The sequence below is a fragment of the Amphiura filiformis genome, chromosome 8 (assembly GCF_039555335.1).
Source record: "Amphiura filiformis chromosome 8, Afil_fr2py, whole genome shotgun sequence".
Taxonomy (NCBI): domain Eukaryota; kingdom Metazoa; phylum Echinodermata; class Ophiuroidea; order Amphilepidida; family Amphiuridae; genus Amphiura; species Amphiura filiformis.
The window spans coordinates 50,148,971-50,164,018 of record NC_092635.1 but is presented as its reverse complement, the minus strand read 5'-3'; the positions used below and the strand labels follow the sequence as shown (position 1 = coordinate 50,164,018).

Genomic DNA, 15,048 nt, shown 5'->3' with positions numbered 1-15,048 from the left:
GTTGGTTGCTGAGGATCCTGACTCTGTAAGTAATACTGAAAATATTAAAATTTAAAGAGATTTGATGCAAAAGCTGGTAAATGTTTATGACTTAAGGTCACCAACACCTGCTGTATAATGCTAGCTTTAAATTGACATGCTACTTTAGAAAAATTACAAGCAAATATTAGATTCATATTATGACATTCAGCAAAAGCCAGACAAACCCTAATGTTGAAAACAATAAATTGAAGGGATGCGTAAAACACCAGGAAAAAATGGCTAGAAGTTCACTAGCACCCCTCATTTTAATGAAACCCTGATGACACAAACCTGATATCTACAGCTGTGTCAATTTTAAATGGAATAGAACAATGCAGGCAACAATATCAAACTGGGTTTTAAATCTCATTTCCTTGCAGACATTTATTGGAGATGTGCTAATACTTGATGGTAACCCTAGCAACAGCTTTGTTTTAGAGCAAATGGTGGATACAGACATGAAGACAAATTACTGGTATATCCAACTTTTGGACCCAACCAATGTGATTGACGACACCTTCTACCAACTATGGGTAAGTCATTTCTTTCACAGTCTATCAAAAAATCATTTGGTGTATTTGTTGCAGTTAGTAATGTGAGTAAGTATATATATTTTTTAAATAAAATGCTAGAGTGAACAATAGCCCATGAGGAGTGACACAAGTCAAGAAATTATATAGGCACCAAGTAACTATAAAAGACAACCACATTGGGCTAATCAGTAGTTCACAGCAGCTTTAATAGGAACAACAAGTGTGAAAGGATACAGTAACTTAAGCATCAGACACATGAAATGAGATGCTTATGCACTCTGCTCTTGAAGGATGGTGCGCCGTTGTCAGTTACGTCTCCGACTACTCCATCTGGTAGGCTATTCCAAACGTGAACTGCAGTGTGGATGAAGGTCCTGCCAGTAGACATGGTTCTAGTAGCTGGTACTGTGAGAGCATGGCAAGGCATGGATAAGCTGGTGCGGGTAGCTCTTCTGACTACAAATGGCTTTGGTTGCAGTGCCCATCAGATCTAGTGGGCACAAGCTGGTGTGCATTTTGTAGAGGACTGTTGCTGCAGCAACATAAAAAACCAAAGATATTTGAAAGTGAAAGTTTCAGAGCATATGATACTCAAACATAAGAAACATGAGTTGTGGCTTTTTGCATCTCATGGTTTACTGCTGATGATAATGTTATTAAGTTTGTAAAATTGAAATCTAGCCTGTTTAAAAATCTAGCCTGTTCACATTAGAAATCTAGCTTGTTCAAAAATTTAGCCTATTCACATTTGACACTTATTCTAATTCATTATAGTTAGAAGGCTGTCCACAGTGTTGACTTCTAGCTTTCATATGTTAACCAGATGTTTTCTTAGTTGACATCCTTATAATGTGTGCAATCAGAATTAGCATTATTTTCGTGTATGCCATTTGCACGGACCATCATGCAAAAAAAAAAACAGATCTCGTTTAAAAGCATAGTGTATGTAATAACTTTATTCAAAAATCTGAATTTTGATGAACAGTTAAAGGTATTCTGGTCTAGCAAATCACTGATTCAACAAGACAATGCATGTCTAACATTAAATAACATTTCTTGTTTCAATTTGGCAAAGATAATGTGGCCGGTAGTACCCATGGGGTTAGCAATATAACCAAATGCATGAAAATTGAAGCTATTAAGTCATAACATTACCTAAATGTCTAGACTCGTCAGGATGAGAAAAACTAAAAGGTTCTACCTCATTAGTCCAACCCTAAAACAAGAAGTTATTTTTTACTCTTTGTAACTACAACATTACAGTGCACTCTTTACTTTACCCCCACTTGCAGGTGACAGTAAGAGATCCGTTGTCCTTGGCAGATTGTAGTTACGGGTTAAATGTGACAGTCAATATCCAAGTTGAAAATCTATCTCCTCAATTTACCAATGACATCTACAATGGAGAAGTTGATGAATCAGCCCCTGTATCTACAAGTGTAGCTACCGTAAGTTTAATATTTTTGATATATAATGAGATAAGTTTTAATGTGTGTGTTAAGGTAATAAGTTGGTTTGATTATCCATCAATTTTACACACTGTTGAAGGTCTTGTAAAAGACACTAGAAAAAGCATGTGGTATGTCTTGTGTAAGAGATTGATGTTTATATTACCCATTGGTCAAAATGTGTGTATGCCAAAACATGCCATATTGTTAAGTGCAAAATAGCTGAGGTGTAATAGTTCAATGTTATGAAAATATTTCTTGTGACTGACTGCATGTTGACATTGGCTAAATAAGATGTATTTTTGGTCATAAGGATGCAAATTCATGTTTCTTGACATTCCCCTATTTTATTTTAAATTGTACTTGACTGTTAATGTGATTAAAGAGCTTCAATCAACGATGCTTTGAAAAATGGAAATCAATTCGAATCACCCATTCATGTAACCCCCATTTCAAAGTCACATTCCCTGTGTGGGAGATTAAGATCATGTCTTTCATAGGGGGTGTATGAATTTTAACTGGAATAGCCAAGTAGATGGTAACTGATACTTTGCATTATCATTTTCTTTGATTAGGTCGGTGCGGTAGATAAAGACGGCGATTCTACATATATTGTATATCGCTTGACGACTGCTAATGACAATGGTATGGATATATTTAGTATTGATGAAATAACTGGTGAGATATCTGTAAAGACAGCTGGCTTGTTGGATGCTGAGTTGATTTCAAAGTACACCTTGTATGTCGAAGCTGACGACACAAAGCTGGATGTAATAAGGTGAGTGAAGGGTGTAACTATAGTTCCTGGAAGAGATAAACTCAGAATTTTGCGTCTGACGTCCGCCTTGAGTAAAATGCTAAATTTCTGCGCCTTGAGGAGCATGGTAAATTTCTGCACTCAAAGGATGCCACGCCTAATAAGATGCTGCACCCAATATGCGGATTTAGGGTTTCTCTACCGGAAGTCTGTGCCGAAATTCCTTCCCATAACGGTCGGGACCAGGGTACACGGTCGGTCGGACGTGGACAAACAAACAATTTTTTTTTGTTCCTAACAAAGATTATTGATTACCCTCCGAACTGTATCTATTGTTATGCAAAACGCTTATTGCATTGTGGGAAGGAATTTCGGCACAAATTGACTTCTGGTAGAGAAACCCTAAATCCTTGTATTGAATGCATTATATTCTATGTATATCAATCCACAATGCTACGAGCACAGACTACTACAAACTATCCACGAACAGTTATCTCAGCATCACTTGGTAATGAGGGCTAATCATTCCATGAAGTGCAACAGATGAAACTACTACGTACATACTGCATATTTTTACTGACTTTTGCATAAACGAAGACACACAACACTCTATTGCTTTTACATAAAGACACGCAATGTTGGCGTGATTGTTAGACATGCACGATCGAATGATCACCCCTCATGTGTATGCAATAATTCGCAGCATACAAAGCATGGGGACTTTGCCTCTTGATGAATAGTCTGTTGTAGTCTGTAGTTATGAGTCTTGCCATTTATAAGTTGAACAAATAATAAATTGTTCTTATTATTTTGTAGGTCTGCATCTGCGTCAGTTGTTGTCAGTGTCAGGGACATCAATGACAATTCACCAGTGTGCGATGATGATACAGTTGATATATTTGAGGATGCACCAATAGGACGTCCTGTTCTAGCTGTTCAGGTAAATCAATATTACAGGTTTATAATTCAATAATGTGATTTTTTTTAATCAAATGCATAAAACTTACATTGATTCACAAAAATTTAATATTAGCCTCATTTCTGGTAAACCCAATTCTCTTTCAAAAGCAGTATTCATTCATAATTAATATTTTACTAGACTACTCTGCCTTTGATAAAGATCCTGCTAGGATCGAAAGCTCAGGCCCCTAAAACTTTGAAATTTTAATTAAACAGGCTATTTTTGTGGATAAGCAGTTTACAACAGCTCACCTTTTAACGTTATAATTAATATTTGTTGTGAATGGGCTTTTCTACTTGAAATCCATAGTACAAGACCTTAATGTTCCACACAGAGGGTGTAGATTTCAAATGGAGTCACCCATTCAGCTAACCCCACTTGAAATTCATACTCCTGTGTGAAGATAAGGTCCTGTCTTCCATATGGAGTGTATGGATTTTAACTGGACTGGCCCAAAGGCTTTGCATGAAGAAACCGCAAGGGACTCCGTTGACTATTTTGTATTTGTATTTATTTTCTTTGGCTTTTCCTGCTATTGTATGTATGTTTGCCTGGATTATCAATAAATCATATCAAATCAAATCAAATCAAATCAAACAAAATGAGGAACAAGTTTCCCAGAGCATTGACTCACTGGACAAACAGGGTCCTTCTCAAATATCATTTTCTTGACTTGGGAGCTTCAACTTTTGAAGTACACCAGAGGAATTACAATCAAGCTTGCCAGGAATTTTATACAAATTCCAAAAGCAGCAATATTGATTGCCCACTGGGATATGTTGTTACTTAATTGCATCTAAAACTGTTTTGTTTGCAGGCCAGTGACTTAGATCAAAATGATGTACTTTCTTATTCACTCACTAACCTTCCGACAGACTTTGAAATTGATTCAAACACGTAAGTATGTATTGAATTACCGCCTACTTAGTTTTGAAGCGAATATGGGACAAAAATAACAAAAATTACTATTTTCCATCTGCACTATAGCTCTAAAAAAAAGAAGTTTGTGTAAAAAACATGCCTCCAACTTGCTCCTTTTATGAAAAATCAAATGTGAAAAAACAACCATGTGACCTATTTTTTCAGATTTTTGGGTCAGTTGGAAAAGGAAAAATACAAACTTTTTTATGCCTTGTTATACCAATATAGATTGCTCATGAGGGAGATGGTGAGAACTGTTTCTCCCAGGTGATCTTGAGACCATGGGTCTACTATGTCCCAGAGACCACCATAGACCGTGCTAAACCTGCAAGGAAATAGGCCAAGAGACACAGGCCTAGCTACAGTAGGCTAGGCCTGATCAAGGCTAGGCCAGCTATCCTTGCTTTGTTTTGTTGATTGAACACACAAGCATGCAGCACACACGGTTGGACGACTAAAGCTTTGGCCTACCCACACTTTAGTGTGAAGCTTACCATGAAAATGTTGTAACCTCTCCACACCGCTGTGAGACGAGTAGCCTGCTTGCCGGGCCTGTTTGCTCGATTTGAAGACACTTTTTGCACATTTGTTTTAATTTTTGGTTTCAGCACTATATTCTCCTATAATTCCGAACATCAGCACAGCATATAGCATATTGCTTTTTGCTTCTGAACTCTTCAGAAAATCTCAGGTATCTTTTCTATTTTTTATAATTTCACTGAATTACAGTGGTTTGATCACTGTGAGTGGGCAGCTAGATAGAGAGCCTCCTGGACCTGACTTTTACTCCTTACAAGTGCTTGTTTCAGACGGAACAAATGTAAGTGATATTTTTAGTTTAACCTATATGTCATATCATGCGGGTAGGCTTAAAATGGGCATTTGCTGTTACAATTGCAAAATTGTGTTGACAAAACCTATTGTAAACCTCAACTTCAACTTCATTGCCAAATCATAGAAGAATTTTCATTCAAAGAAAGTAAATCACATTTTTACATAAAAAATGCACTTAAAGTTACAAATGCATTTTTGGAGTGGTAATGTCCTGCATTACTACCGATAATCTGCATGAACAATTGTGATTTGATAGCATCAAGATAAAAATAGATTCGGGTTCATTAGTGATTTGTATTTTTGCAGGATTGTTAAGCTTGCATAGTGATTTGTTCATTTACATTTACCTTTGTTCATTAACACTCCCTTTTCTAAAAATTGCCCCGCATTACAGATAATAAAGTTTAACGATGTGCAACAAGTTAGACTCAATTTGCCCTTGCCGTGAAAGTGGCGATTCCATTTGTTTACCGGGGCAGAGGTCATGTTGTCATGCCAGTGTTGTGGTGATTGACCCGGGAACCAATGAGAGTCGTCGCATGTCGCGGGTTTGGGACATGATCCTGGTGATCAAATCATTGTTGGTTTGAAATCATACAAGACAACATCTAAAAAATTTTCCCACCCACCGCTCCCATTGGGGGCAATTGGGCAGAATTGCATGATAAATCGTAAGCATGTATAGTATAAAAATTATGTCAATTAACAATAGCTAAATTTATTTATTCTAGGTACAGTAAGTTCTGCAAGATAGTGCCTGAAAAGGCAAAGCACTCAACTGGCAGCAAGAAGGGTTAAAGGAAAATTATAAATAATAAAAGTATGTTAATTGTATATACGTGAAAATAGAATGTAGGAAAAGGAGAGCTTTTGTTGATCATCAAAATTATTTATTTAAAATCTTCCGTTCTAGCAAGAGTATAAGAGAGTGCCTACATCCTCAAAAGCTGCATATATATATTGTTTGATTAAGCAATAGTTCCAATTAGTAGATTGATGCTACAATTGTTCCCTTTCTTGTATAGCATGGGAAGAGCAAGATCACATATCAGCAAATATATTCTGCATATTTAAATTATGTATTTATTAATTGCAGTTGTTCATCATCGTCAGAGCTGTTGTACAGGTGTCATATAACACCAGCGTATTGTGCAGGTTTTCTTTTAGAAAAGGCAAAAAGTCGCACAAGCAAAAAAGAATGGGATTTGAATTCTCTTTTCTTGAATTATAATAATACTCATGTCGTAAATAACATATTTTATCCTTTGTAACTTCAGGTGACCACCTGTTGAGTCTTGGGACACACGCCTGGGAGCATTTGACTTGTATACACCAGTACCCTATTGATTGTTGAAATTCCAGCCATTATATTTTGCTTTAAGGATCCCAGGGTTCAGGGTCAAAACACTCGGAATTCAGTCTTAGGGTGGGGGCACGCCCTAGGGCAAGTGTGGATCACGTGTTGGTTAGCCATGATTTTTCTAGGTCCAACACCGAGAATTTATGCCAGGGTGGGGGCACACCCTCGCGCAATTATGATCATGTGGGGTTTTATGGAAAAAATTATTGCGGTAGCGGCCACTGCTATAAACAGGAGTCAGTCGCTGGTCACTGACATCTCAATTTTCCTGACCTTCATATACATGGCTTTTTACGGCTGAGATCATAGGGACTTGGTGTTGGTCTGAAAACAAAAGTCAATAAATGGTTGTCTTGTTTGATTGCCAACGAGATTGCAATTTTTGCGTCTTTGTGCTTCTTCAGTTTCTCGGTCTTAGGGTAATAGAATATACTGTTTACAAATTGTATAAACATTGATACAAACAATGAGATTTATAAAGTGCCTGTTACAAAGTAAAAAAAGTTTTAAAAAACACATTAATATGCTGTGTATTAGTTTCACCCACAAAATTAGGCAATTCTAGTTGAAATCCATACACCCCCTATGGAAGACAGGACCTTAATCTTCCACACAGGAAGTGTGAATTTCAAATGGGGTTACCATTTGAAGTATACACCCCCAGTGTGAAAGATTAATGTGATCTCTTTCATAAGGGTGTGTGGATTTTAACTTGAATAACCTATTGCAGGTTTGGTAAACTCTGGCGATGCCAGATGCCATTTGAGTTTTAAAAGTGCGCTAACGTTCTTTTTTTTCCTTTCATACTACAGACTGGTGTGTGCAGAGTGGATATCACCATCTTGGATGTCAATGACAATGCTCCTGTTTTTACACTAGATGATTATGATTTGTCTGTAAATGAAGATCAAAACAATGCTGCAATAACGGTAAGCAATTTGATCTTTTTGATGACAAAAGGTTTCTGCAGTTTCCCCATGCAAATGTTTATTGCATAATACTTTCTGGTTTGGACATCAAAGTTATAATCAGTATCAAATTTTTCTGATAATCTTAAGATAAAATAAAATAATCACTCATATTACAAGTGCATTTAAGAAATGAAGGGTTGCAGTGTCAGTTATAGACAAATCTTAAAATAATGGGCAAGGTGCAGCTAGCCAAACAGCTTTATTTTGTATGTTTTCCAGCTGAAGGTATATTATCCGTAAAAGATGCCACAGGGCCTTTTATGTCTATTCTATCACCAAAATAACCACAGGATGTAAAGAGCAAGTCAACATTTTGCCTCCCAAATTATCTCTTTCTTCCATGCAAAAATGGAACTTGTTGTGTACAGAGATGTAAGTCTTCCGGGAATTCCGGAAATGTGGTCAAAAATAAAAAAATCCGGAATTTTTACATTTCCGGGATTGGATGATGGTAATTCGTCATTAAAAGAGCCGGACAAGCCCCCTTGCACTTCCGGAAATTTGGCGATGTGCTCGCCTTTGGCTTGCATGTTTTTCAGGGAGTGGATCGTTACCTCACTTACACCTCTGTTTGTACATCAAGGTAGAATGTGGACATGAATGAGCTTTAGTGACAGGGCGATTACAGAAAATGTTACACTCTGAATAGAATTCTTCATGCTTTTTTTATGATTTATTTGCTTAAATACTTACAGTCCAATATTTTAAAACTCATAGCAAGACCAATAAATATTGGGCGTAAAGCATCCAATTTTATCATTATTATGTTTTGGATCCAATATTATCACAACTTGGATCCATCAAAACATAATAATGATTGTACTTGGTCTGTTATCTCTTTCGTCCATGGTGACAACATGCCCACAGTGAGGTTATGGGATACAGCAGACACATGTAATTGTGTGCATGTCTAAAATATTTCACTTCCAGATTCCTACTGCACAGGTACACCATCACTAAGGTACTTGGCTGGTACTGTGGAGTACCACAGGAGTACCAGTATAGTACCAGTGCTGGTGGGTCCTTCACAGTAGCAGCATTGGTACTGTATAGAGTATAGAAGTACATTACATTATTGTAAATTGTTTATAACACATCATCTCAGCAATTACAGTATGTTAAGTTACAGCTACAATTTTTTCAAGATTCAAATTATATCTTTTTTCATCAGGTTTCTGCCAGTGACATTGACAGTGGAAACAATGCTGCCATAACATACACCCTTCTGCCAACATCTTACGACGTCACAGTTGATCCTATATCTGTAAGTATTTCAATATTTATAAACATGAAAAATTTATACCTATAGCCCATATGTTTTTCGAAAACATTCACAAGGAAGATTGACAGAACACATTTAAATATTAGGTTATGTAAGGGTATAAAATGTTTGAATAACTTTTCAAAACATTTTTAAAAGCAATGTAAAATAATTCTCGCGATTCCAAATACAGCGCGCCACCAACGACGGCAGTGAAAATTGGCATTTTCCGTGTCTGGGGTCGACATCCTTTTTCATCAACCATAGCTGACCATGTTTGTGATTATTACTCTAAAAACACGATGTTTTATAGTACTTTTTGAATTTTTTTGAGATTTTCTGTGTATTGCAGTTTGATATTCACAGATGTCCTTTTCTAAAACCCGCAAACTTGATGTTGATACTAGGTGTTTCCTTTTTGTTATACATTTTCTAAAACCGCCCTTTTTTGTTTTTAAACTTTACGATGCTTTTCAGCCCGATACGCGCGAGCCTAGTCATGCGAAGTAGGCCTAGGCCTGTCCTTTTTTTTTAATGGTTTTATTTGGTTATTAGAATAAATTGTTTTAATTCTTTCTGAATTTATTGTTTGTTCAATACGATAATAATATAACACCAGCATACTTAAGAACATCCATACTATTAGGTGTTGCGTTTTTGTAATCGGCCTACATTTTCTAAAAATGGGGTTTTTTTTGCATGAAGGTGCTTTAGCGGCCCGCCGCGCGGGATAGGCCTACAGCAAAGAAATTCAAGTAAATTTTAAAAAGATTCTTAATGTCTCATTACTTATAAACATGTATCACATTGGTTTGCCGTTTTGTTATTATTGTAATTGTTTGATTTGTCCTTATTTTATTTTTAGCCTAAATTTGTATTTTTAATTATATTACTATCAAACATTAAACAATTTACGATCACAATAAAAACACATTGTAGGCATAGCCTACCGCATAAAAATAACATTTATTTTTTTGTTAGTATTTCAATTTGAGACTTTATGCATAAGTTCAACAATACCTCATAGAGTTCTAGCCTTATAATAAAGATGAAGAAAGTTTCAAACTGCAAAAGAGTACATGAATTTTAAAAGATCATTATTTTAAGGCATATCAAGAAAATATGCATGAAAAAACTTCATAACTTTAGAACCAAGTATGCTAGACCTTTGGTGTTTTCAGTTTAAAATGATAGCTATATTGTACGTGTAATGTATAATATTTACAGTAACACAGTTTTCAAAAATGCCTCCTTTGGCCCCCATGAACCAGATCATGTCACAATGTCATGCCCGATTTTAATATTAATTCATGTTTCTTTTTCATATTTTATTTTTACTTCCGCTTTCTTGCATGTCATACCATCTTTATTTCATCTTTCCCCTTTAATAATTCATAACCCAAGGAAATTTACTCTTAATGTAGGCCTAGGCCTACTCCCAAATAGCACACGTTGGTTGGAATGAGTTTCGTTTTAGTCATATTATCGGTCGGCACCACATTGAAAAATCAAAAACTTGTTCGACTAAATATTCAATTGGACAATGTTAAACACCTAGGCCTAGGCCTATACATGTTTTTTTAAAAAGAAAAAGAAAATGGGAAAGATTAAAATCTTTCCCATTTTCTTTTTTTTTTTTTCATGAAATTATAAGTCAACACTGTGAAAAGAACTGAACTGTAGTGTAGCCCAACCTTTACGGCATTGTGGACTTTGGCCAAATTGGAAAGGTTTAAATTCGGAGGGTCGACATTTCTTGCATATTAAATGATGGATCAGGCCCATGGATCAAGGACTCAACCTACAAAGTAAAGAGGTCAAATCTGGGGATGGACTTTATTGGAGGGGTGAACGCATTGTTTAGGCCTGCTTCATTTGAGACTGAAGGGGCGAACCGGGACATCCCCACGCCAATTTACGGTGAAGGATATACTGCACAATAAGGGACAATTTGCAGTTGATGTTTTTGACAAAAACAAGATAACTTAACATGCTTAACAATGTAGTTTGGAGGCCATTTATAGGCCTAAATGAAAATGAAAACGTGCCTATTCATACAGAAGGGTAGGCCTATTCGAGCCCGCACCAAATTTATTGAGGGGTGAGCCCACAGCCCCGATTCATAAGCCTATGTAATTTTGTTGACAGAATTGCACCCGAGAGTTTATTTTAAAAATTAACAGGTTTATTTGTTTAGTACAAGTATATATTTTCTCCCGATATTATACATTGGGGCCAAAGTGTTTTGTTTATAGGGCTATATAGAAGGAAATGGCTTCTAAATTTACGACCTTTCGTGATCATACAGTAGGCCTACATCATGCTACAAAGAGCGTTTCAAAACGTCACACGAAAAATGCTTTAAAACGATTAATTAATATCTATTCAAGTTTGTAAAAAGGTTATAAATGTAAATCATCAATAGGCCTAGGTTAGGAAAAAAAAAATATATAAAAATAAGACAAGCGTTCAAAACATTTATGAAAACAAAAAAGCTTTTATCTTAATCATGTATCACGCATGGTAATAATTATGGGAACAGTTGTCCAAACAAGAAATTAAAGGCACGAATTTGCGTTTTAGATAAAATTTCCTGTTTGAAATTGTCTTGCATCAAAAGCATTTGCTATTATAGGCCTATCCAAACTCGAAAATTGACATTTTGACATCGGGTTTATATGCCTAGATGGTCGATCAGAGACATCAACATTTTTGACATCGAGTTTTAACCGTATTCCGTAAATGGTTGAATAGGAATAGAGTAGGCCTACATTTGAAATTCGAAAACGTTTTAAAAAAAAAAAAAAAAATGCTTTACGCTGTCCATGCTGTTAAAATAGGGCCTATCAATATTGAATATTTCGTTATTCTAAATATTGAGAATTAGGCCTACTTTACTTAAATCAAACAAGGTTTAAAAATTGGTTTTTTTAAGGATATATTCATGAGGGTCTAAGTAGGCCTATCCCCAATCATATTTTCAGTGTTTTCTTTTCTTGTAAACGAGAGCCTAAAGTATTTTCCCAAGCGCCTCGGATCGGGTTCGGAAAAGTTTGAAAATAAGGGTTTAATTGATGCCCATTATTTTGTGTGGGAATATGCCTAACACTCTGAACATTCACAGAGGTAGGCCTAAACCATGACTGTCGAAATTAACTTTAAAAAAGAGGCAGAAAAAAACCACATTAAAACAATAAATGCTTTACGCTGTCCATGCTGTTAAAATATGTATTGAATATTTCGTTATTCTAAATATTGAGAATTAGGCCTACTTTACTTAAAACAAACAAGGTTTTAAAATTGTGTTTTTTAAGGATATATGCATGAGGATCTAAGTAGGCCTATCCCCAATCATATTTTTTTAAATCAAGTCTATTATAGGCCTACTTACTTACAACAAAGCTTAAAGACCTGAAAGTGTTTTCTTTTCTTGTAAACGAGAGCCTAAAGTATTTTCCCAAGCGCCTCGGAAAGTTCGGAAAAGTTTGAAAATAAGGGTTTTATTATTGATGCCCATTATTTTGTGTGGGAATAGGCCTAACACTCTGAACATTCACAGAGGTAGGCCTAAACCATGACTGTCAAAATTAACTTTAAAAAGGAGGCAGAAATGAAAAAAAAATCGTCGTTTCCGTTTCCTTGGTCGATGGTTCATCGTCGACGCGTCGTGGATGTCGACTTTTACCCATGATGCTCTGCGCGAAGTAGATCAGCCAGGCGTGATCGTAGGTGGCGCGCTGTATTTGGAATCGCGAGAATTAATCAAGTTGATTTGGTTTGGTGAAAGGGACACCACAGAAATTTGCTAAACCAGAATCCCCTCTAAAATTCTTCAAAATTCAGATTTTGCAACATTCAAATAGTTAACTGTGGGTTGGCATCATGCTCTAGTTATAAATCTTATTTTAAATGTTAAAGCAATGTGACAAACAAATATTTTTATGTTTTGTTTGTGGCTAAGTATCATGGAGGATTGTTTGCCCATTAAAACTATGTATTTCTTCAAATTTACCCACTTAAGCCAAAAAGTCACTGAAATTTCCACTATTTTGGACAAAAATTATACATTTGTAGGCAAATTGTGGTTACAGGTTAATAGTCCGAAGGGTCATTAGTCTGAAAAACCAATAACTCAGTTATAGACCCTTACTCTAATTCTAACCCTAAACTTCAGACTAATCCTAATCTAAGCCCTAACCCAAGACCTAACCCTAAACTAAAGTGGCAAGTTTTCCGTGATTTAAAACACCAAAGTCTGGGGTTTTCTGTGGGTGGTTTTAAATACTAAATTCTGTGATTTCATTAGAAAGGATGGAATTCACTTGTGCTAGGTAGGCCTACAGAAGATGTGCACCGTTAAAAATCGGGGTAAAAAGAAGTTACTTGCATTATATTTTTAGTTGTTTTAAGATTGATATCTTTGACGACAGACTTAATTTTCATTATTTTTACCTCATGTTCTCATTATTTTTTCTTCATTTTTCTCAAGGAAACACATGTTTTCTGTGAATTTCCTGTTTTCCGTTTTTTTCTTAAATTTCGTGGATTTTTCCGTTTTTCCGTGACACTTGCCACTTTACCCTAAATATGACCCTGACTATAATCCTAACTCTGACCCTATCTCTAGCCTAACCCTATCCCAAACAGTAACACTAACCAATTCAAACCCTAATCCTAACCTTATCCCTGACCCTAAACCTAACTTAAAATGCTTAACACCCTAGCTTTAATCCTTTTTGGACTATTAATGAACCTTTGGACTATGGACTTTCCACAAATTTTAAGGAAAGGCCCCCTACTATTGATTGCCCCCTGATGACACCACTGTACATTGAGGTCTTAATCTTGTCTGTATTTGCTATCTTAATTTGTTATAATATCAATGATCTAACTTACCTTTTGTACATGTATGTATAACCAATAGGGCTTGGTGACATTTAATGGACCATTTGACAGGGAAGACATATCACAGATAGTGGCTACCGTTAGAGCAAGTGACAGTGGGATGCCAGTCTTATCGGCAACTGCAACGGTGGGTATTTTAGACTTTATTATTGACTTCTAGATCAGAAATTAGATACCTATATGGCAAGTTATTTGCCAAATAAATCAAGAAGCCTAATTTTTGGCCAAGAAACCAAATTGAACCAGGCCTGAGAAACATGGGTTCTCATTCAGAAAAATGAATTTATCCAAAATTTGGCTTTACATAATTATAGAGAAACAAAGTTTATCAAATCCAGAAACAAGATCATCAAATTTGAAAATGCTAGCTTTTGAAAAAATCTGGTTAATCAAATTTGAGAAACCGGGATTTTCTTCATCGAGGAGTTAGATTTTTCAAGTTTGAAGAGTCAAGTTAGTGAAAAAGCTGTTTTTTTGTTTGTGTCAGTTTGTTTGTTTGTTTGTTTGTTTGTTTGTTTGTTTGCAAACAAAAATCATCCTGCAATCATCCTTCTTTCTAAATATCTGATCAATTACAGGTAACTCTAACAATCTTAGATGTCAATGACAATACACCAGAATTTGATCCATTTAGCTGCAATTTTATCATGATACCCGAAGACACCTTACCAGGTACTGACCTTGACTGTACTGTGCTGGCTATAGATGGAGATGAACCAGGCACAGGAAACTCACAGGTCACCTATGTGGTGCAAGGACCTGATGCAAGTAGGTAGAACATATTGAGGGGGTAGTTCAAGTGCAATAGCTGCCCTAAAGACATTTTGAAAATGTCTGCACATCTAAAAATATGACTCCTGGCAGCTATTGCAGATGGGAACTTTTCAGGATAAGAATTAACAAATTTCATAATAAAATTATTTAAATAACAAATTTCATAATAAAATTTGATAAAGATCCTGCTAGGATCGAAAGCTCAGGCCCCTAAACTTTGAAATTTTACTTAAACAGGCTATTTTTGTGGATAAGCAGTTTACAACAGCTCACCTTTTAACGTTATAATAATTCTCTGTTGC

General features: G+C 35.8%; 1 protein-coding gene across 1 annotated transcript; it reads left to right on the top strand.

The window, feature by feature from the left end:
- Positions 1 to 940: 940 nt before the first annotated feature.
- On the top strand, positions 941 to 13,427 carry LOC140158387 (protocadherin beta-6-like). Its single transcript, XM_072181480.1, has 9 exons — positions 941 to 997; positions 1,847 to 2,002; positions 2,578 to 2,780; positions 3,576 to 3,699; positions 4,538 to 4,617; positions 5,371 to 5,461; positions 7,648 to 7,764; positions 8,978 to 9,070; positions 13,374 to 13,427. Exons 1-9 carry the CDS (start codon positions 941 to 943, stop codon positions 13,425 to 13,427), a joined length of 975 nt encoding a protein of 324 aa, XP_072037581.1.
- The last annotated feature ends 1,621 nt before the right edge of the window (positions 13,428 to 15,048 follow it).

What these genes read in the sequence shown, in the direction of transcription:
- LOC140158387 (XM_072181480.1), top strand. Translation starts at nt 941, where the DNA reads ATGGTTCTAGTAGCTGGTACTGTGAGAGCATGGCAAGGCATGGATAAG. An exon ending in TATCTACAAGTGTAGCTACC is followed by an intron (nt 2,003 to 2,577) that starts GTAAGTTTAATA and finishes TTCTTTGATTAG; the next exon opens with GTCGGTGCGGTAGATAAAGA. An exon ending in TCACAGTTGATCCTATATCT is followed by an intron (nt 9,071 to 13,373) that starts GTAAGTATTTCA and finishes TGATTTCATTAG; the next exon opens with AAAGGATGGAATTCACTTGT.